Source organism: Cyprinodon variegatus, unplaced genomic scaffold (genome assembly GCF_000732505.1).
Source record: "Cyprinodon variegatus isolate N-32 unplaced genomic scaffold, C_variegatus-1.0 Scaffold379, whole genome shotgun sequence".
Lineage (NCBI taxonomy): Eukaryota > Metazoa > Chordata > Actinopteri > Cyprinodontiformes > Cyprinodontidae > Cyprinodon > Cyprinodon variegatus.
This window is the reverse complement of record NW_015150832.1, coordinates 100,032-123,171: the sequence shown is the minus strand read 5'-3', so window position 1 is coordinate 123,171 and position 23,140 is coordinate 100,032. Positions and strand designations below refer to the sequence as shown.

At 39.4% G+C, this 23,140-nt stretch overlaps 2 protein-coding genes across 2 annotated transcripts; one reads left to right on the top strand and one right to left on the bottom strand.

Annotated features, from left to right (window-relative positions):
* The first annotated feature begins 1,064 nt into the window (after nucleotides 1–1,064).
* Nucleotides 1,065–9,642, top strand: aldh6a1 (aldehyde dehydrogenase 6 family member A1). The gene is made up of 12 exons (XM_015386820.1): nucleotides 1,065–1,206; nucleotides 1,643–1,687; nucleotides 1,783–1,857; nucleotides 2,199–2,360; nucleotides 2,437–2,515; nucleotides 2,645–2,947; nucleotides 4,378–4,499; nucleotides 4,838–5,027; nucleotides 5,498–5,679; nucleotides 6,599–6,778; nucleotides 7,673–7,771; nucleotides 9,412–9,642. The coding sequence occupies exons 1-12, from the start codon at nucleotides 1,168–1,170 to the stop codon at nucleotides 9,514–9,516; spliced, it is 1,581 nt and encodes a 526-aa protein (XP_015242306.1). The 5' UTR covers nucleotides 1,065–1,167; the 3' UTR covers nucleotides 9,517–9,642.
* A 235-nt stretch (nucleotides 9,643–9,877) lies between these two features.
* On the bottom strand, nucleotides 9,878–21,159 carry bbof1 (basal body orientation factor 1). The gene is made up of 10 exons (XM_015386821.1): nucleotides 21,057–21,159; nucleotides 20,721–20,973; nucleotides 20,571–20,636; nucleotides 18,215–18,295; nucleotides 18,046–18,126; nucleotides 16,253–16,332; nucleotides 14,838–14,982; nucleotides 13,534–14,024; nucleotides 11,058–11,162; nucleotides 9,878–10,289 (listed from the first exon to the last, which is right to left on the bottom strand). Exons 1-10 carry the CDS (start codon nucleotides 21,098–21,100, stop codon nucleotides 10,229–10,231), a joined length of 1,407 nt encoding a protein of 468 aa, XP_015242307.1. The 5' UTR covers nucleotides 21,101–21,159; the 3' UTR covers nucleotides 9,878–10,228.
* Between the last annotated feature and the right edge of the window lie 1,981 nt (nucleotides 21,160–23,140).

Sequence of the window (23,140 nt, the reverse complement as noted above, 5' to 3'; positions counted from 1 at the left end):
ACTTTGTGGTGTTTAATGTTTCCTATAAAAAACATTCCAGTAGGACCTAGTAAGAAGCTACAAGAGAAATAAATAAAGAAAAATAGTTTTAACAATACAAATATATTATTATGTGTTATTTGTTCATTCTTGCAACAAACCACACAATAACAGTAGCTTCTTCATAAAACCCCCAAATTGAAAGAGGCTTTCTGTACCATAGCATCTCTTAGAGGGATTAGGATCATATAATAGAATCTAAAATAAAGCTATTTAATCCACTAGTTTAGATTGCTCACATTGCAATTGTTTAGGAGGAAAAGGCAGTACCAGCATATATGCATTAATCATCAATGCATAAAACACACATTCCTATTATTACTATTAGTAGATGCAGTAATAGTAGTCATTTCTTCTGCACCACATAAATTAATATCTTTAAAAAAAAAAAGAAATTCAAATCGTTTTGATATTATGATAATATTTTACAGCAAAACTCCTGTATATTATATACACATGAGAATGAAAAAATATTTGTATTTCATTTTTTTTATTGACCAAGTCATCACAGTCTTCACTTTTTTTCCAGAACAAGATCACAGAAAATATGTTCAATCCTCTTTCAGGCACTTTCTATTTAGTTTTAATTTCCAGATATTTTGTCACTTTGTCCAAATAACCTTCAGTTTTAATACCGATAAGAACATATACAGTTAGAAACAAAAAAAATTATCAGGATTTGTAAAATATAAGCTTTATAAGTTAAGAAAACTCGGCTTTGAAGTGTTTTGAGTAACCCTGGCGAACTTGCCACTCACAAAATGGCTGCCACGCTGACGTACAATGCCTAGTGGCTTACTAATGTTCGAACACTATATCTATTTTTCTATTTCTATGGTCTCCATTGACGAATTTCTTTTTTATCCAATAGTTATACGACTTTTATAACTAAAGCGGAAATTTGCTTCACGTAGAACACTGATTGGATAGACTGTCCAGCAAGGAGACCAATCATACACGGTTATTTGTGGGCGTGAGTAAATCTGGACCAATAGCGAGCCTTGCTTTTACTCAGATCCCACCTCCGGGTAATCTATGTCCGTAAGGAAGGTTTCTGGTGTTCTTGGACCATTTTACCACCTGCAGAATCTGTGAGATCAGGTCGTTCTGGGTCCAAAGCATTTCATCATGGCGGCATTAGCATTAAGATCGGCTCTAAGAAGCAAGGTGAGCTTTAAAGCTAAAGCTTTTATATCTGTTAAAACCGAAGCAGGCATTCCAACTGTCATTGTTTACAAAGTTAGTGTCATTGGAGCAGCATGTGTGCACTGCAGACTGAGTCAATAAAGATGGTTTCAACTTTGCATGTTTCTTATAGATGTATAAATAATCTGTCAGACTGTAGGCTTGTTTAAAATGCACAGCTTCACTTGGGTTGATGCTTCTTGTCATGCTTTTATTCTTTCAACCTGCTCCACTCAGTTTGACTTTGTCCCCTTCCCAGCACCATGCATGTTTTAGTTGCTTATTAATCATGTTCTCCTACAAGCCACAACAGGATATAACCGGTTATATGCGAATCATCTTAAATATGCAAATGAAACTTGCCTTTATAGGTTTTTAACATACCAATGAAAAACACTATATATTCATTTTTCAACAGGTCCATCCTAAAGCTGGCCGTTTGTGCTACTCCTCCTCCTCAGCGGTCAGTGGAAAAACAGCTTTTCTTGTATCTCATTCCTTTTGATTCCTTAAATTTTGCATTGTCAGTAACAATTGGTGTTTTTATTTTCCTTACAGCCGACTGTAAAACTCTTCATTGATGGCAAATTTGTTGAGTCGAAATCCTCAGAATGGCTTGATATTCACAATCCTGTAAGTATGATGCAAGGCCCCAAAAAATGTACTGGTGTTTGACTAAAAAATCAGGTCAGTATCAATGTCTGGTTTTCTTTTACGTGCTTGAATTTGATTTTATTTCCTACCCCCCCCAAAAAAAATTATAGCACATATAAGAAAAAAGTGAGCTGTAGAGTAAAGCACCAAGGCTCATTTTTACTCTTGTGTTATGTTAGGAATGCACCCTGGATTGGTGCATTTATAAACAGAAAATGGGAGGCCTTAGTTTCAGTTCCAAGGAGATTTTCCGCTGCAGATTAACAAACACGGCTTATTTAAGGCGGTCATTAAACAATTTGCTAATTGATTTCTTGCAGGCTACTAATGAAGTGATTGCCCGTGTTCCCAAAGCCACCCAAGAAGAGATGTTGGCTGCTGTAGACTCTTGCTCCAGAGCCTTTCACACGTGGTCTGAGACCTCCGTTTTGTCACGGCAGCAAATCTTCCTGCGCTATCAGCAGCTTATTAAGGACAACATTGTGAGTAAAGAAAGTTGTAAAGTGTGATATGCCAGATGACATAAACTGTAGAGCTGAACTCCTGGTTGCTTTTCAGAAAGAGCTGGCCAAGTCGATCACATTGGAGCAGGGCAAAACCCTAGCTGATGCAGAAGGAGACGTATTCAGAGGATTGCGTAAGTTTCACTTCACACAACGATTTCCCTTGAAGTTAGACATTGACATTTCCATGAATTATTTTTTTTTTTCACTTTTCAGCCAAAATAATGGCTTGCATCATGTCTTACCTGCTTTATTTTTTGCAGAGGTCGTAGAGCACACCTGCAGCATCACATCTCTGATGCTGGGAGAAACCCTACCCTCCATCACCAAGGATATGGATACCTACACCTACCGCCTTCCCATCGGCGTGTGCGCTGGCATCGCCCCGTTCAACTTCCCCGCTATGATCCCCCTGTGGATGTTCCCCATGGGCATGGTGTGCGGCAACACCTACCTGCTGAAGCCGTCGGAGCGTGTGCCGACCTGCGCCATGCTGCTGGCTAAGATGCTGCAGGACGCCGGTGCTCCAGATGGGACGCTGAACATCATACATGGACAGCATGCTGGTGAGAGCTGATATAGCCTGAATGAAAATTGCTAATAACAGTCGGTTTGATTTCTTTCTATCCTTTTTGCATGTTCTTTTTCTAACTGTTGAATCGTGAACAGTAATCTTAACTGATGTATTTTAGGCCCAAAACGTCTTCAGATTATGTTCTGGTTCCTTTGTTACCTCCAGGGTGAGTTGTTAAGCAATGAATAGAAATAGCAGAATAAGCAAAGTGAAAAGTACATTCCTTTTACACACGGAAATGGGAAAAACGGCAAGTATGTGAGCAATGACATTATTGGGAGCGTTGATGATTGTTAAGTCTAATAGCGGCTGGAAGGATCTGTGATAATGCTCTTTTGTGCACATATGATATCTCAAACTGTCCAGTTCTGCAACAACTTCATGCATGGAATAGGAGACATAGTCCAACAGTTTTGTTTTTGCCCGGGTCCTTTTATCTCTGACAGGCTGCTCTGAATTGTTGGGACATTTTAGGTCAGAGTGTTTCTGATAAGCTTACCCAAACTGTTTCCTCTAAGCGGTAGATAAGCTGCTGCTCCAGTAAACCTCAACAAGAAAAGACGGCTGATGCTACCACATAGCTAAAAAAGAGGCGTAAGGAGCCTTAGTTAAAGGTATAGTGGAGGATTATTGCGAATTTTTGAAAAGACCCGCACTCTCCACAAAAAAAAAAAAAAAATGTACATGCAGAACCCTGTACCCGCTCCTGAGTGGGAAAGCCTATTAAACGTGTGTGAGAGCGTGCACAAGCCCATTTCTCCTCATGCACGCTCTGGTTAAAAGTTGCTCTTTGCATCGCTCATACAAGCTTACTTTCTAGAAGAAGATTTGCAATTTTTCCGCGTAGACATAGATAGATTTTAGACATAGATATATCACCAGAATGATTGACAATCACTTATTTTGATGATTCACCCAGAACATCCTCCACTATACCTTTAAGTAATTAAGTGATTATAGTTATCTGATGGTTTCTGTGAAGTTAATCACTTTTCCCTATTTTCTCCATTTGTGAATTATGGTTCTTGTATTGGTTATGGAAGTACGAGATCATAAAAAGGTTTCAGCAATACTTTTGAGGTAAATTTATGTCAAATTCTTTGTTTATTACCTGTTAGATTGGGTATTCTGTGATAACCCAGGTCATGTTGTCAGAAATGTTCTTTATTGGGATTTCTTTAAAATTCTGCAGCTCAGGCAGCTTTTAGCCCTTAGTCCAGTTGATACAATTTAACCAAAGCTTAGTTAAATACCATTATTTCATTATTTGTCAGAGGGAAAGGTGGAAGTGTATTTTTACACATGGCAGCAGAACTATTTAATTTGATAAAAAAGACCAAAAAAACTGAAGAAATCTGTTGTAAAGATACAATTTTTGCGCATTGCTAATGTGACTAATGCATGAAAATCTTTCTTCCTCAGCTGTGAACTTCATCTGCGACCATCCAGCCATCAAGGCCATCAGTTTGGTGGGCTCCAACCAGGCTGGGGAGTATATTTATGAAAGAGGCTCTAAAAATGGCAAGAGGGTCCAATCCAACATGGTGAGTTCCATAAACAAAGTGACCAGACATGCAGAAAATGCCCAGAAGGTGGCAGCAGCGCTCAACAGATTCTCAAATGTTTTTACTCACTGGTCAAATTACAATGACTTTTAAATGTACTGATGAGTGCAGAGAGCAGATTACAGCTCTGCCACACTGTGGAAACGGGCTATTTTTATTTGCACCAATCGTTCTAGGAATGAACCTAAATTTGAAGCATATGTACTATAATGATTTACCCACAGTTTGTTTAAAATAATAATCCTATTTGTCACAAACAGGCTTCTGTAAAGTGGAGATCAAACAGCTAAGGGTTAACCACTTCTTGTGTACTGCAGGGAGCCAAGAACCATGGTGTGGTGATGCCTGATGCCAACAAGGAGAACACTCTGAACCAGCTTGTGGGAGCGGCGTTTGGGGCGGCGGGGCAGCGCTGCATGGCCCTTTCCACGGCCATCCTGGTGGGCGAGGCGCGGAGCTGGCTGCCGGAGCTGGTGCAGCGTGCCAAGGCCCTGCGCGTGAACGCAGGTACCACACCCGCCCGTCACCCCGCCTTTCAACAAACCCGTTCTCCCAAGGGGCCCTTTGGTTTAGACGAGCCGGGGCCACCCACGCCGCCCTAACCTCACCTCTTGCCTGATGCTCTGTTGTAATTTCCCTTTGGAGTCAGCTGGAAGAACAGGGTTTGTCATGGCAGTCATGCAGCAAATTTGTGGCCAGATCTGCGGGCCAGACCTAAATGGCGGTTTTTGACCATCAAATCCTTTGAGAATAAAGTTGACGTGAGGTAAAACGAAGATTGGCTCTGCCCGTTTATGGGGATTTGAAGTCGCAGTCAATTTGTGTTGGGCATAGGATTGCTGTTTAAGAGAGGAGCACCTTTAGGGTCCTCATCCTGCCTGCTGAATGTTGGTGATGAAAGACAAATGTGATTATCAGTCGGGCTAATGTGTCGTCACATCTGAAGTCACACCGTCTTGTTTTTGTGGCTCTGCTAGGGGACCAGCCTGGTGCAGACGTGGGGCCCCTGATCTCTCCCCAAGCCAGGGACAGAGTCTGCAGCCTGATCCAGAGTGGCGTGGACGAAGGAGCTCAACTTCTCCTCGATGGGCGAAACGTCAAGGTCAAAGGTTACGAGAACGGCAATTTTGTCGGCCCCACCATCATCAGCAATGTCACGGTATGTGGTGCCCTGTGCAGACAGCAGATCTTTGCACAATACCTCATAAATGTTTCCAAACCTCTTTAACTATTTGAGTTTTTAACTATTTAGAACCACAAATTCCAATTTATTTAGATTTTATGTGATTTACCAGCAAAGAAGTTAATTCTCTGTAAGATCGATAGAGAGCAGCAGTAAACATCTGCCCTGGAAATGAGCCAGTCGGACTTTGACTGGGACATTTTTTTTTTTTTTATCTAAAGGGTTCCAATGTAGCTCTGCTGTCCGTTCAGGGTTGTTGCCCTCCACCACTCTCCTGTCTTTTGCAGCCTTTCACCTGGAATGCCTTTTATTTAGCTTTTGTCAATCCTCTTTTTGCTAAAGAAAAGTATCCCCACAGCATGATGCTACCAGCACCATGTTGATACATGGGAAGACTGTATTTTGCTGCTCAAACTGTTTGTTTTCTCCCACACATAGAGTTTTACACGCACCAAAAAGTTAATATTTTGCCTTGTTTAAACATCCAACAGTCGTTCCATCAGGAGATCCTCCAACCTGAGCTGTGGACCTCTGCAGCTCCTCCATAGTAAATACAGGCAGCTACATTCTGGCTGTTTAGGTCAGGAACCTGCAACCTTTTACACTCCAAATCTTAAATTCTCCCCCTAGTGCAAGACATTTTCCTATAGCTACAAACCATTCTAATGATAGCTTAACAGTTTTTCATAAATATCTACTGTAGAATGGCAATGGTTGATAAAAAAAAGGGTTTATTTAATAGTTAAATATTTTATTGCACTACTTTGTCTTCTATCACATATAATTCTTTGTCAAATAAATGTGCATTTTGTGGTTTTAAAAATTGTGTTGAACATTTTAAAGCTGTCTGTCTGGATGCGTCTTTTCTTAAAATGTTTCTCCTTCCGTCTCTCAGCCCGAGATGAAGTGCTACAAAGAGGAGATCTTCGGGCCCGTCCTGATTGTCCTTGAGGCAGACAGTCTTGACGATGCCATCCGTCTGGTCAACAACAACCCCTATGGCAACGGCACCGCCATCTTCACCACAAATGGTGCTACGGCGCGCAAATACACTCACGAGGTGGACGTGGGCCAGGTGGGTGGCTCCGTTCTCCAAATGCCCCTCCGTCCTTTGGATAAAGGAGGCATTCACATCCCTCTGTCATGTCTGCGCTTCATCCATAGCAGCGGGGAGCACATCACGCTTCTGTTTGAAAATCTTCACATGTTTAAAAAGGAAAAAAAAAATGTTTCCATGTCACGTACCTGCTTGTTTGCTCCTCACCTAAAATACACCCTGCAGGTAACCCCTGTTCTCTCCACTTCCCCACTATCCGGGACTCCAAATAGATAAAGCAAACATGCGTTTGTTAAATGAAAACAGAAGGGTATAGAAGCATTTTTCCAGGTGGCACCCAGAGCAGGGAATTCTCAAATAAAAAATTCAAAAGGGATTCCAGGGACCGTTTTTAGCAGACTTGCATTATGGCCAGCCATCACCCTGTTTGTTTGCCTGTGGAGCCTGGTTATGCCCTGTGTTTGCTGTTCACATGTCGGGGAATGTTGTGCAGGCCATGTGCTGCACTCCACTCCAAACCCTCTGTGCAACAAACATCTACTTTTCGTTTTTCCTTTTTTTTTTTCACCACTCGGTGCATCTTCGCCAAAAGGCCTCAATGCATCCAAACTTCTTCCCTCTGTTTCAAACATCCTAAACAACCATGGCTCTGCAGTTTTCAAAACAGAATGTTTTATTTAGCTTTTTATCCCTCTAATGAAGGCATGCTGTTCTTTCAAAGCGGCAGATCTAAGCCGCAGGTTCGGCTTTGTTTATTATGGTCGTGTAGGCTTGTTTTTTCAACAAGCATGGAGGCACCACATCTTTTTTGTCAGCCGCATCTCACTCATCCCGGCAATTTGGGTTCTTGGAATTGTTTTACAAAACTTTAAAGTTATGGAAATGAAAGGGACTGTGCTTGTTTGTGTCCAGGTTGGAGTCAATGTTCCCATCCCCGTGCCGCTGCCAATGTTCTCCTTCACAGGATCGAGGGGATCCTTCAGAGGAGATACCAACTTCTACGGGAAACAGGTAGGACCCGCTCATAAACATGGAAACTCTAATCACATTATATCTTTTTATAAGATTAATAGCAGACAACTTTAATCTATTTTTCGGTGGATTTAATAGGATGTGTGTATTTATATTCAAGCCATTTAATCTCACAGCCAAAGATAGATCCCAAGTTGACTGAGGCCCCGTCCACACGAAGACGTTCCCTGGCCTAAACGCACAAATTTTTCACCAAACCAGCCTCTCATCCACACGAAGCCGGCGTTTCGGGGGTCTGTAAACGATCTTTTTTTTATTCAGCCTTCAGAGTGGGAAGATTTCTAAACGCCGTTTTCGCGTTTCCATCTTTAAGCTCTAACCGCATATTTTTTTTTACACGCATGCGTCATAGCGTCGCCTCTAAACACGCATGCGCGACCAGTATCACAACAACAATGGCGCCGTTGCTGCTAATGCTACTCACCCTGCTGTCGGGCTTACAACAGAATCTTCTTCTTCTGGAATATCTCCAGGAAGAACAGAGCAATATCGACGACATAGTTCAGCACCTGAATTTGACTTAACCACGAAAATGGACCCGCAGGGCAACCATGTATAAATATTAGTGCGCATGCACAACATTTCGTCGCTTATTTTTGCTTTGGCACCACAGTGCCACTTACAGGCCTGGCATACATTTTGCAGCGTTTTCATGCATTCGTGTGGACGCTCACATTTATTTTACGTCTCCGTCTTTACGGCAAACGTTTTGGAAAATATCAGCGTTTCGTGTTCGTTTTGACTTCGTGTGGACGGGGCCTAATTTACATCAGAAGTGATTTTTTTTTTTTTTTTTTTTCATCTGTTCTGTGAGGACATCAGAGGTTCCTTTGAGAACATTAGTGAGCAGACATGATCATGAATACCAAAGAACAGAGCAGAAAGGTCAGGGACAGAGGTAGACGGAGTTAAAGCATGGCAATGTTACAAAACGGTGTCTGAAGCTTTAAATGTTTGGAGATAACTGCACAGTCCATCCTCTCGGAAAACAATAAACCTATCAAGACTTGGTAAGACTAGCAAACCGGGCCAGGAGTGCTCTATTCAGGCCCTGGAGAAATTTTGGAAATGATGCAGAGATCCACAGCTTTGATTAAAGAATCTCCTAGCAGAAAAAAAGAAAAAAAAAAAAGAAAATCAGTTATAAGTGAAGAAAAGTAAGAGGAGGGTTTAGATCTAAGCATTAGTGGTAAAAAGGCCTAGTCAAAGTCCAGAGCTAATTCAGTGGAGCATCTTAGCAAGATTTGAAAGCTGATGTCCACAGTAGATTTCCACCCAATCTGACTGATCTTGAAAGGTTATAAAAAAAAAAGAAAAGGTCTCTAAATGTGCAACAAAGGTGCAGACAATCCCCAAAGGGGTCAATCTGTAGCTGCATTAAAAGGAGGCTCTAAAAAAAACATTTAAGACAAACCTTTCAAATTGAAAGTAAGTCGTAAACCATCTCTCTCTCCTTCCATTTCACAGTTGTGTGTTTCTTTGGAGTTTGGTTATCACATAAAAACCCACCACAGTATACAGAACCTTGTGGTTGCTATGTAACTTGGGGGGGAAAAAAAAGAAAAAAAAAAGCATCAAGCTGTAAGAATTGTATTTGACCATTTAATTTTTCTCTCTAGGGCATCCAGTTCTACACTCAGATTAAAACCGTGACTTCACAATGGAAAGCTGAAGATGCTACCTTGAAAAGTCCTGCCGTTACCATGCCAACAATGGGACGCTGAATGCTTCGTCCTATAAGCGCTTTGAATGTCATTTTGAATTTTCTTCCAGTGAAACCACATAATGTTTATATACATGCTGTGAATTAACACCCATTAGAAAGACTGTATATGTAAACTGTGTGTATAGATGCTAATGAATGCTTGAAGATCCGCCCACAAAAAAAGAAACACTAATAAACCTTGTCTCCTAAAAGGTACTTTTGTTTTTTCATGGAGGCAATCAGTATTTGTGTTGTCTTTTTGCACTGAATACAAAACTAAGACACAAAGCAATGAAAAATAGTTAAAATGAAAACAAGGCTATATTTTGCACCCCTGCTTGATTCTTCTTCGGAAGCACACAGTTCAAAGATGCAGAGTTTTGACATGCGATGAGAACAGCCGAGGCTGCACTGAGGTCATGTGGTGCGGTGCGTATCTGACAGGCTGTTTGGGGTTGAGGGCAGAATGGACTCCGGCGCCTTGGGGCTGATAGATGCCCCAGCAGGCCTCCTCTCTAATTCTGGAGGACAGTCATCATTATGCAATGCCAGAATGCAAACCGTCTTGATAAATCACATGCAAGCACTCAAGTCCTCACAGCCGCTGCTTTTTCTGCAAAACATGAGATGTGGGAGCAATAAATCTGTGCAGGCTTTCTTAATTGCAAGGATGAGAAAATTTATTTATTTTTTTCTGTGTGATTTCTTTTCTGTGTTTGAGCTCCCTTTTTTCAAAAAGTCTCTTTTTGCTCCTCGCTGGAAGAACACGGATCTAGATGCTTGCAGGCTTTCCTGTCAGGGGGAGAAAAAGCAGGAAGTTGTAGTTAAATAGAGAACACTGAAAACGAGAAACCATGTTTTATAACACACTGGTGTCTTTTTGCTCGAACCTGCGGAACCCCCCACCCCCTACCCCAAAAGCGGTTATTTTGGGTCAACCAGATTTGGACACTGCTTACTGATTGTCTCAATTTACCAAATGTTCAGACTGGATGCCAGACCACTGCTGACATGAATATACTTCCCGTCATTCCCCCTCTATCCCATACATACAGATGCCCTGCACAATCTTCTCTGAAAATCATGTTACCAGCTGCTCTCCGACCACAAGCGTTCAAAGAACAAAATAAACTGCTTGTGCACGTAAAGAGAGGAGACCAATGAGCTGGAAGAAAAATCGTTGTGACCAGATGTTTGTTTCCAAGCACACGACTCTGTGGCCGAGCCTATTTTTACTATTGCGCCCAGACTCTTTCTTCATTCTTTTTAAGCAGCTGGATGGAAAAGAAAATTGGTTGAAGCCTAGCTTATGTTTTTATGGTATCCTCTTCTGCCGAGAAAATGGCTGCTTAAGGCATTAAAAGGAGGGAGGAGTCAGCAGTTTCAATTTAGCTAACTGCATGGTGTCACTGCACTTTGTTCTTCGGAGTTAATTGATGCAGAAGTTTTAAGTTTCTTTTAGAAGAAAACAAATGGATTTAAATGTAGGCAGTGAGCACAAATCCCAATAATAGTTTAGCTGTGTGAAACATAAGCCACTTATGCGGGATGCTTTATTACCTTTCCGTCTGTCCATTCATTTTAGCAAAGAGGAGGCCGAGAACTTTTTCCTTTTGCTTCCAAGTGAGATGAGACACGTGGACCTCACTGCTTGGAGAAAGAGGCCTACAGAAAACAGAAGAAAATTCTTTATGATATTGCATTACTCTTAAGTTTCTGACTTTAGAGTTACAACATTTAATCTATTTCATTTTGATTTTAATGAACCACCTGACATTCTTAAATAAAGGCTCTCCATGGTGCACCCCTTATCCCGTGCCATAAAATATGATTTGAAAATTATACTTCTTGAGAAAATATAGTTCTCGTTAGGATATAAAATCCAGAATAAGTTTTAAACTATCTTTACTGATCTATTCACTATCTGTAACCGCTGGTCTTGGCAGGGCTTGGTGTACCTGAAAATGGGCACGCCATACCCCCAAGGGTTATTTAGTGCGCCGTTTAACCTACGGTAACTCATGTTTTTTTGTAGAATAAAGTATAGAATAATTCAGTCAAACCTGCTAATCTTTAATGGTTAACATACTTGTTACAGTCCAAGTTGTTTTGAGATCAAAAATAAGAGGAAAAGATTGTATGAATCTCAAACTGCGTTGTTAAAAATATCTTGTTAGTGTTGCAGTTTTTCTTAAAATGCTCATAATGTGCGCTGTGTGATGCCCACTCAGCTTTCACTGACTGGATACAGTGGGGAAACTTCTTTTTTGTTGGTTTTTGTGGAGCTCCTACTTAAGTTTCCCTCCATTGGCTCCCTAATAAATCCAAAGTATGTTTTTTTCTCTGATGCATAAAGCTCTAAGTATTCAAGCTGCATCATGTTTTAAAGAACTGATTGTTCCAAATCGAGCTTTCTGTTTACTAGTAGCTCTCTCCTGTGGAACCACCTTCCAGTTTCAGTCCAAAAGGCAGACAGCCTGCCCACTTTTAACACTAGGCTTAAAACTTTCCATTTTAATAAATAATTAGGATGCTTTAGGCTTAGGCTGGTGGAGGACCAATGGACCGTTTTTCTCACTCTTCTAAATTCTACTTTGATTCTCCAATTTTGTAATATTTTATTTCAAATATTAACTTTATATTTTCTTTGATTTTTCTTGTCATAGTAGCTTCATGTGGCTTGGCACTCTCTTTAGCTACTGCACCATCCTGGAGGAAGGCATCAACCAAGCTCCTGCTGTCAAAAACGTAAATTATAAATGATAAAGTTGTGCCTGTTTTTCAGGGTTTAGACCTTTCTCCCCTAGACATAACTATCGACTAATGGACCTAAATCTATGTGCTATATTTCATCTTATCTAAAATACTTGCTCAGAGCTCATCTGTTTCTTTCATTGAAAAAGCCACCTATGGAGGTAATTTACCGTTTATTCTCTAACACACACAGTATTTCAGGATCAGTGCTGCCATGTCCCATTGTGTGTCTGTCTCTGTTTTCTCAAACCCCCAGTCGGTCTTGGCAAAAGGCCGCTCACACTTAGCTTGATTCTGCTGAAGGTTTCTTCTTGTTAAAAGGTAGACTTTACTCTCTACTTTCACTGCGTGCATGCTCAGTGTCTGAGAATATCCACTAATGCTACATGTTCATCCAGACTTGTTGCATTCAATAGGCTTTTCTTGATTAAAACATTGAAACAGTCTGACTTTATAATTTAATTGACTCGACTCTCTAAAATGCCACATGAGATAAGATGTGTTACGAATTGGTACCAGAGTATATAAATGAAGTGAATTGAATTTTACCATTCCCAGTTAAACTGGCACATCGAGGGAAGAACTGTATGCTGATGCAAGAAAAAGATCCATAATAAATCTTTTACAGCCAACCGCCCTAACATGTCATATCATCAGTGAATACGGCCATGGAAGAAAATGATTAAACAAGGAAGCCGACAATAGGCCTGCTACCTGTGAAGGAGCTGCAGTCTTAAGCTCAACTGCCAAAATTTGCCAATACATGTCTGGCCTTTATGAAAGTTGCAAAGAAATGAAATGTATATTGATTACAGTAGGTCCAAATAGCAAAACTTCAGATTTGGACCAATGACTTTGAGTTTATTTAATTAAAGTATGACTAATCCTTACCTTGATTAATTTTTGACAAAAAAAAAAAAAAAATCATAAGCTGCCCTGTTAGCAGTTTGCCACAATCATCTAGAGGTCACTTATGGAAGAATGCTCCTGTCAGATGAGAGCAAAAGGGCTTTTTGGTCTACACACACAAAATGCTACATGTCAAAAAACTAGCAGTACACATCAGTAACCATACTGTGAAACATAGTGGTGGCAGTATTATGTACTATGAATAATTCTCAGCTTTGTTTCAGCTAATGAAATGATTCAATTTTGTCTTAGTCTATTCAATCAAATCCAAATAAAACATAATTATTTTTTTTTGCATACATAGAAAAATCACATATTCAACCACCGTGGTTCGAGTCAAGTACCACAGTGGTTGAATGGAAGGTTGATGTACCGTTCTACAGTTGCCTCTATGTCTGCATAAAGGTAATTGGTACTGTTGGGACTTTTATTCACGGTACTGATGGGTGGAAACTTTATCATCCCGGCTGTGGCCTCTCTAAATTTCTGCTGATAATCCTGAAGCGCTTCCTTTTTGTACTGAATTCTGCTGGCAATGATCTCCTGCCTGACGTGATCCAACGCTTCATGGAAAAACTCCTCCACTTCTTTGCGCTTATCAACGATAGTCCTCGCCAGCTGCTTGACACGCTGCATCTCCTTCTCTCGCATGGCAAGGAGCTTCTGCAGTTTTTCCAGCTCCACCTGGCTGGCCTGGATGGTAATCAGGTTTGTTTTCTCCCTCTCTTCCTGCTGCTCAAGTTTTCTGGAGATTTCCCCAAGGGCCAGTTCCAGGGAAGAAACTTTGGCCGTGACTTCAGAGAGCTTCTTTTCTTTCGCTTCCATCTTTGCAGAGTTTTTTTTAATCGTCAACTCAAGCATGTCCTAAATGAGAGAGTATAAAACATAGTCAAAGGTTTATACACATAAAATATGGTAGGTAGGTTATCTTTGGTTTTCAGTACTGCACAACAATGAGCAATTTTGAAACACATACATTCTGAATGAAACATGTATACTCCAATAATATTTGGTCAAATCTTTTAGGCAAGTTGGACCTTGCAATAAACAAGCATAATGTATAATTCAGGTTTGATATTTGACTACTAACTGAATATTAGTGGACTCTTTGTATTTTTGGAACCTTGTGTTTGAACTACATTCCAGTTTCTAGTTGTATATACATACATGGCATCCATGCCGGTAAAGTGTGCATGTAAACCTCTGACCATAGGGGGGATGAGTTCTGATTCTGGGTATTTATTTGTTTGTGATTCCTCTTGTTCTGCTGAATGAGCTCCAAAGGTGTCAGCAAGCAGATTTAGTCTTTAGATTAGCTGTCATAATCAGGGGTGAAATTAATGTGCCCAATATTTATTTGACGGAAAGAATCGGTGCCAGAAAACTCCAAGGGATAAGCCGTTCAATTAGAATCCAGACACCAGTGGAAACACGCCACAACCGCTGACCACTGAGAGGCTGGAGAGCAGTCAGGAGGTCGGTGGGAGTTGGACCACAAGCAAAATACACAGAGTCAGCACAAGTAAACAGCGTAAGGAAAAAACCCACCAAAAATATATTTTGGACGGATCCGACAAAGACTTTAATAACTTAAAAATTACTTGAGACAAAGGGTCTCTTTCCAAGGACTGCTACTGAAAAGTCACTCATGTTTAACGTCAGTTGGGGCTAAGATACCTTCTCCAGTGTTAGTGAGAGCTTTTCCTTAGCCAGTGAATGTGTCAGTTCCTTCAGGTCCTCTGCTTCTTGGATGGTAGATTTCAGAGCTTCATTTAAGCGATCCTGCTCCTCGAGAGCAGACTTTAATGCCTTTTCCATCTGACTAAAAGGAAAAAATAAATCAAACAAACATAAAGGCAGCTGAGAGATTGTTTCCAGTTTAAAAGATGAGGTAACTGTGTGTTCATGTTGAAAAAATACAACTTCAGTCTCGACTCAGTTTTTTTGTTTTTTTTGGGGCTGAATGATATTACTAAAACTTAGATCACGATATATTTCTTCATTTTTGCCGAAACAAAAGAATTTTGATATTGATATAAACAGACTACCAGTAATGCCCACAACAGACTACTGTACAAGCTTATGGCAGTGATTCGCCATGTAAATAAAACTAAGAAATGTGTTTAAAGACGATCACTATTATTGAATTAAAAAAATGCTTTTATTGAATTTACCCACAAAAAAGAGGAAGAATAAAAGAATGCAAAACAAAGGAACAAAAGGAGAAATGAAGGACACAATACAAGAAGAAACGACACAACGGCGAAAATCGGAAGGGAGGGGAGAAGAAAGGATACAGGGAAAGGGTGTGGGGTGCAAGGAAGACAAAAAAACAAAAAAAGAGAACAATAGAAAGAAAGAAGCAAGGAAAGAAAGAATAACATAATGAAGGGAGAAATGAAGGACACAATAAAGAAGATATGAAACATATTTCCATACTTTGTTTGTTTTCCCATAATTATCCAGACCAGGAAAATACGGAAATCTAATTCAACACATTTCCAAACATTTGCAGACTGTGAATACCTCCATGTAATTTCCGTCATTGTCCCACTTTGTAATTTTATCTCAACATGATTCATTCGCCGAGTTTTGTCAAGACAACCAACAGAAAGAGAAACATTAACTTTAGGGTTACAACAAAAATCTTTTGTTGGTTCTGAGGATTCCTTCTCTGGAAACCGGGTGGTGCTGGGTCGGTTTGTTTAACTTCTAGGTTCAAAATTAAATCAAATGAGGACACTCAGACCATGCAGGCAGGGCCACACCAGCATCAACGTTGATGTTTCATGAGCTGTAAAAACATCGCCGCCAGAGCAGGACACATCCTATAGCCTCAAAAGTAAACTATGGTCATCCCCACATGCTTTAGTGTCCGCTTCCTGCAGGAGATTCTGGGTTAAATGACAATGCGATAGTTGACTTAGGTAATATATACTGTCATGAAAATGACAAATCCAAATATAATAACATTAATTCTGGTCACATGTTTGTATATTTAAATACTGGCATTATTTTTTCTTAGTGTTCTGCTCAACAGGTCATTTTATAGGATTGAATCTCAGGATCTAAAAAAATGAAAAATCACTCACACAATAGCTTCATGGTGGTCCAGCTTCATCTGGGCTATCTCTTGATTGCACATGACCATCATGTCTCTCTTTAGGCTTTCCTGCAGAGACATTTATACGGTTTCACTCCTCCATTTGGAATATCTGAGCTTGTGTTTTACCACTGTCTGTTCTTATCCAACAGGGAACAGGTCTTTAAAAAGGATAGTTTCCTCCCGAAAGTCTTAGCATGTTGTCATGTTCCAACCACAGTCTTGGATGTATTTTATTGGGGTGTCATATGATAGACCAACACAAAGTAGTGGATAATTATGAAGTGGAAAGAAGATTACATATGGTTTTTCTATCCTTTTTTTTGGTATCGGAAGCTCTGGTGTGCTTTTGTAATCAGCCCCCATGAGGTAAAGCTTTGTAGAGCCACTTTCACTGCAAGTTTTTTGAGCAGTTTTCTTCAAAATTCTATCAGGTATAAGTATGGTCTTTGACTAGGCCATTCCAACACATGTCTGGCTGCATGTTCAGGGTCATTGTCCGGTTAAAGGGAGGACCTCTGCCACAGTCTAAAGCCTTTTGTAGCATCCAACTGGTGAAATGCCCAACTTCCAATCAGCTGTGCGCACAATTTCATGAAGGCCATACTTGTAATCTAAATTAATAGTATGTCCCTCTTAAGCTGGGGATATATGTGGCTCCTCCACACTAACCACTGACCTCTTGGATGCTTCACTGATTAATGCTCTTCTTTAAGCAGGGGCCCTCGGTTCGGCTCGCTCTGCCAGCAGCTTCCTTGCTGACTGTCAGTTAAGGTATTTATAGGAACCATAAATGAGAATATACTTTAATGTTTGTTTGTGTGAGTTAATAGCTGTTATGGTTTTGTTTTTATTTGTTTGTTTGTAGAGGAATGGGTCAACTAGATTTGGGCGGAGATTTGTAATAGGGCATATTACTCACCTGTTGGAGTGTCACTGGGCAACCCACTACGTTTTGCAGTGTGGACCAACGTAGTGGGGGTACATTTTCCCATGAGACTGGGTTGCACTGGGAGAGAGTGGGTGAGTGGGCCCATGTGTTTTTGTTGACCGCTACACAGTTTGCAGGGATTTACGTTTGTCCAGTTATATTTTGGATATGTTATCCTACATTGATTATTTATTTTTTGTTCTTCTTTATTAAAATTTAAATTAAATAAAGTTCATACATCAGCACCATTTTGATCTCAGAGGATCCTTTTTCAATGAGAGAGTCAGACAAGGAACAGCCCGACCTCAGCCTCTCAGCAGTTTTGTTTTGTAAAGTTGCTGCAATAGTGCTCTTTGAAAGATTGTGATTGGTCCAAATTATTAATATCTTTAGCTGATTGATTGAACAGAAATCAGTGAGATTTTTAAAGCAAAAAAAAAAAAAATATAGCAGGATTAAAAAAATGTCCACATCTGTGTTCCCTGGTCTTCGTGATGCTTTTTAACTAATTCTTTAACAAATCTGAGGCCTTAATAAACTGAGATTCAGTGCAAATGCATACTTTTAAAGGTAGGTGGCTGAAACCAGTTTGTGGTATTGGATTTTATTTAGGTGTAAGAGAGGAAATGGGGCTAAAAACATGTGCATGCTACACTCGTCATTTTTTCTTTTTCTTTTACTTTATAGACATGCATTACTTTGTGTTGAGATTAATCAAATACTAATGTTTGCCTTGGTAAAATGGATGAATGCAAAAAAGCAGTACATAACTTGAAAACTCCTTTAAGGCTTTTTATCTTTAATGCATCAATGCAATGCACTTTAACACATACTGTAATCCGTGGTCTAACCTTATCCATTTGGAAGTTATCCAGCATTTCCTTTAGCTTTTCTTCATGCTCTTTCTGTTTCAAATCCATGTGTTTCCCCATCTGGAAGCAAAGAAAAAAGTCCTGAATGCAACTCCATAACCTTCAAAGTGAAAAAAAAAAATTTTGCTCCTGTTTTCCGCCTCCTCACATTGCTGAGTTCATCTTTCAACCGAGCTTCCTTCTCCTCCATTAAACTTAACTCTTCCTTGAGCATTTTATGGGCTTGAGCCTTTTAAGACATGACAGAACAGAAAAAAAAACAAAAATTACAAGTCATAAATGGAAACCATCAACTTTTATACAAGGACATGATGCAGAAATTCTTCCAATTCAACGTGTGAAAAAGCTGTAACCAGAACTTAAATGCTAACTCATAGATCATTCATCTTAAATGTCTTAGGATGCTACTGTGGAGGAGTCAGTCTGAGAAAAAATGTGACAAAGTGACCAAAATCATGAAGGACTGGAAACACGCGCGCCCACAAACATGGACATGACGACTAAATGAGAGGTTATCAACCATCTGATTACAGCTTTGAGCCTAATCGTTATTCTTCAGATAACTCTCTAAACGTTCGTCTACATCAGCACTGCAGTATTTACACAAGCCGGTCTGTATCTTCTAATTTTCCCCCAATGCAACCCATCATATGGTAAGGTTTCCAAAAATATTCACCGCTTTAGGGTTGAAAGTGATCAGCCTTTCCCTCATGCTGCACAGAATAATTATTCGCCTGACCGAACTGCTTCGCATGTTCATCACTTTCACATACTACCATTTTATCGCCTTGCGAGGTTTAAGGCGCCATCAAAGTCCCAAATGCAGCTCTTAAATAAAAAGGGACATATGTACATGTCTGAAATAGGTTTGTTTTAAGTCGGTCCAGACCATTTGCCTTTTTTTTCTCATCCTCAGAAGCTCGGTTTTACTATCATGAAGTAAGACTTGGAAGATGGAAACCAGCTGCCAGCAAAAGAAGAAGACTTTTTCTGTCACTTGACTTTGTCATGTGAATTTAAAAGCTTTCGGCTTTTATGGTGGGAAACAGAGGTCAGTGAGGGTATGAGTCCAAATTAGTTTCTTTGGTGTGCGTTATGTAACCTAAAGGGGCCTTTCTAGACTGAAGATCCTGTGTGACAATGGAAGTATGGTTAACGCATCAAGACCAGCAGCGTGTCTGTATTTTCCCGACCAAGCACTTTTAAATTATGCTTTTTCACTGTGGCCACTGGAATAGATTAAAATAACATTAGACCAAGTTACTTGGAATGCAAAGCTTTGTTTTTTTTTGTTTTTTTAATTTTATGGTGCCTTTGTTTGGTTGTTGTTTTTTTAAACGTGGCAAATGCCAACATAATTACACATAACACCAGCTGTCAGTAGACAGCGCAGCACATTTTTGACATGCTACAGGTTTAAGATGCGCAGTGTAAATCAGAGCAATGTCACGCCTGGCCTGTGTGGATAAATAAACAGACCAGATTCTTGACAGATATGTGTCCTTTTTTTTAGAGGACACAAATCTGTCATGATTGACTAAAACATTATGACAGACCTTTGAATAACAATGAAATGTGGGAGAAGATATTCTCTAAGTTGGCTTTGGAAAATATTAGCAAATAATAAATTATATTAATGCAAAGTCATCATTTATTTCCAATGGCTAAGTTTAAGAGACAATTTCATCAAATTCCCTTTTTTTTAAACAATGCATTGTCCCCAGGCATTAGTCAAGGTTCTTTTTTACATCCTACAGTTGATCCAATCATATTACTAGATTCCTTATCAGTATATAAAGAAAGACAAAATGTCTCTGAGCGTTTCAATTCTTATATATGTTTGTTGTTTAAATCCAAATTGATTTGAAAATCGTGACACTACCCAGTCATAATTAACCTGAGGGAATTGTAGTGGACTGAGTACACAACCCTGAGGAGCTCCAGCACTCAGAGCAGAGGTTCTGGAGTTATTCTTAGCAGAGCATATATATAGTATATATAAGGTATTGAATGGTATAGGATTTTTGTGAATTTTTAAAAAAGACCCGCCCTATCCCCTTAAAAAAAAAAAAAATACACATGTACAACCCTGTATCTGCTCCCAAGAGGGAACCCCTATGAAACGTGTGCAAGAGCGTGCACAAGCCCATTTTTCCTTGTGCACGCTCTGTTTAAAAAGTTGCTGTTTGCATTGCTCATACAAGCTTACTTTCCAAAAAGAAGATTTGCAAGTTTTCAACTATGTCAAACTCACCACCAGTAATTGAAAATGGGGACAACCACATAGGACGGCCTTATGTAAACAAATCACCAGAATGATTGACAATTAGGAGGACCAATTATTTTTGATGATCCACCCCAGAAATATAGCATCCTCCACTGCCCTACTAAAGAAAATTCATAATTATAACTGTCATAATTCATATGCTAATATTATAATTTAATTTTGCAAATCCATGCATTTTTAATAAGATTTTAAAATTGTGTAATAAATTAACACTAACCTGTTTATTTCTCTCTTGAAGTGCAAGGGCCTCTTGTCTTCTTAGTTCATCTTCAAGCATATTTATCTGTGAGGGTAAAAAATGGACCTTTAAACTGTTTAAATCTGCATTCCAGGTTTGTAAGGTGTGTGTGCATCTTCCCTCCCTGACCTTCTCCTCTCTGGCTTCTACTTGTCTTTGCCAGTAGCCGGTCATGTCCACAGAGTCCTGCTGCGCGCGGTGCAGCTGATTGATGAGCTGCTCGTTCATGCGGGCCATGTTATGATGGGCCCCCCGGTAGTCGGACAGATCCTGCTCTGTGCTCTTCAACTTCAGCTCCCACAGAGCGGCGTTAGCTCTGGCTGTCTCCAGGTCCGGCTCTTTCTCGGATTTGGATTCATGTTTGGAGCCTTTCTTCCCTTTCCTATGACAGATTAAAACCCGCAAACCGACCTCAGCCCAAATTTCCTCTTTGCGCATGAACGCAGTAAATACCCGCACACTTACCCGCCTTTCTCCCGCTGCATCTTGGAGGGTTTTGTCATGGGCATGACAGATGCGCTCCAACTAACAGGGGCCTCCAGCAGAGAGCAATGGTTGCTGTCTCCAGGCTGATTTGTTGGGTTGTGGCTATGGTGACGCTTCATAAATTATACAGTCTTGTAGTTTGATACCGTTTTAGTCCATTATCAGATGATAATAGTCAATACAGAACATGCGCAAATAAATGAATGAACCCACAATCAATCATTTAATTAAAGAATAACTAAGTTAATCAGATGGTACACCCATTTATAGGGCTGCCAACTTTTCACCAAATCTTGGAGTGAGAATTTGAAATAGTTTGGACAAAAACCCTTGTCGGGGTTAGATGAGGATAAGTGCAGCTGTAGGTTGGAGGTTTTCAGAGGATTTGACTAAAACAAAGTGTCAGAATGTGGGATTTTTATTGCACAGTAATTATTACTGAGTAGCAATAAGTGATCTGTAGTTATGTGGAATATTTTACTCAAGATATACATTATTTTCTACATTCTGGTGATTTTTAGAGAATTGAAGTAAAGCAGAATGGGCCCTACTAAAATACTAGCATGTTAAATATACTTTAAACTAAGAATTTCACAACTTTGTTGATTATCATTATAAGTAACTTAAAGAATGGGGAATTAATAGGCTATTACTGGATTACTGGCACTAATATGGGAACCAGCGCAATCGAAACCTATGCAAACTACACTGTGTATGAATATTTGGTAATAGGCTAGGATTAAAAAGCTTAATTCAGTATGTTATTAGTTACAATCAATCTTACAATTGACAAAACGGCTAAACAACGATTATATAAAAACTCCTCATGACAGGAGACAGCACTTCTCTGAATGTTTCATTTGGAAAATGTGATGGAAATTAAGTTAACATATTCAATGGACCAAAATAAAGATAAATGAATAAGACAAGTAATAAGAAAAAAAAAACATACCTGTGGTTCTCCCTTTATGAATCATGGATAACTGAGCTGTTCTGCACATCCTCTCTGGATGTGGTTGGTCTTTTCTTGGGTGACTGATCTTTTGAAAAATAAAAAGCAATGGTTGTTTTTCTTTTTTTGGAACTCATATGGGTTTAAGAGGCAAATCTGGAAGCTTTAAGAATTAAAATATTTTTGTTGGTTTAATTACTCCTAAATGTCAATGGGAGATTATTAAACTAGACTGAGCAAAAATTATTTAACTTGTGAGCAAAACATGGACTAAAACTGGGACTAAAAAAGTCTTTTGATGTGATCCTACACTCAGTCTCCACACCAATAATTTAAGCAAGCTGCTGTATTTTTTATTCATATTTACTCAAAGTACCATACAATACATAAATAAGTGTAATGGAGTTGAGTTTTAATGTCTGTCATTTTTTTGTGTAAGGAATAGGGAATATGGAGTGAGAATGTGTGAAGACACTGAGATGGGTGAGTCTCACTCCCAATGGGTGAGAGTTGACAGCCCTGCATTTATTAGCAACAGATTCAGTCCAATATGTGTATTTTTAGATATTTCATTTATTTTATTGATTCACATGCTACATGAAAGAATTCCACTAAAATTAAAAGTGCTGAAGGCCTGAATTTTTTTAAAGTCAAAGTTAAAAACCTATTTGTTTAGAACTGCCATTGCCTGTTTAAGTTAAACTGTTAACTGAGGTATCATTATTTAAAGTTGTAGTCTGTTTTTTTTATCCCTACTACCTGGTTTATCATGTTTTTATCTTTATTTGCTTTTATCCTGCTTTTATCTTCCCTCTGTTTTATTATTTAATTCATATAAAGCACTTTGAAATGATATGACCTGTGCAGTGCAAAAAACTTTCCTTGTCTTGCCTTAAAATGAACACTTACCATCTTAAGTAATGTAATCTCAAAACAGGTCCAGTTGGAATATTAAATTTATATGATATTCAGAGCTTTAGAGTGTTGTTAAAAAGTGCATTTATTTCAGTAATGCAATACTACAATTAAACACATGATAATTACAAACAGATAGGAGTTTTTATTTCTGTTATTCATAATTTTCACCTTACAGCGTATGAAAACATGATAA

Excerpts from the sequence above, each read along its gene's own strand:
- aldh6a1 (XM_015386820.1), top strand. The coding sequence starts at position 1,168 with ATGGCGGCATTAGCATTAAGATCGGCTCTAAGAAGCAAG. Across the intron at positions 2,361-2,436 it reads AGCTTATTAAGGACAACATT|AAAGAGCTGGCCAAGTCGAT; the intron begins GTGAGTAAAGAA and ends GTTGCTTTTCAG. Across the intron at positions 5,680-6,598 it reads CCATCATCAGCAATGTCACG|CCCGAGATGAAGTGCTACAA; the intron begins GTATGTGGTGCC and ends TCCGTCTCTCAG.
- bbof1 (XM_015386821.1), bottom strand. The coding sequence starts at position 21,100 with ATGCCCATGACAAAACCCTCCAAGATGCAGCGGGAGAAAGGCGG. Across the intron at positions 20,974-21,056 it reads ATGCAGCGGGAGAAAGGCGG|GAAAGGGAAGAAAGGCTCCA; the intron begins GTAAGTGTGCGG and ends AATCTGTCATAG. Across the intron at positions 18,127-18,214 it reads TGAAAGATGAACTCAGCAAT|ATGGGGAAACACATGGATTT; the intron begins GTGAGGAGGCGG and ends CTTTGCTTCCAG.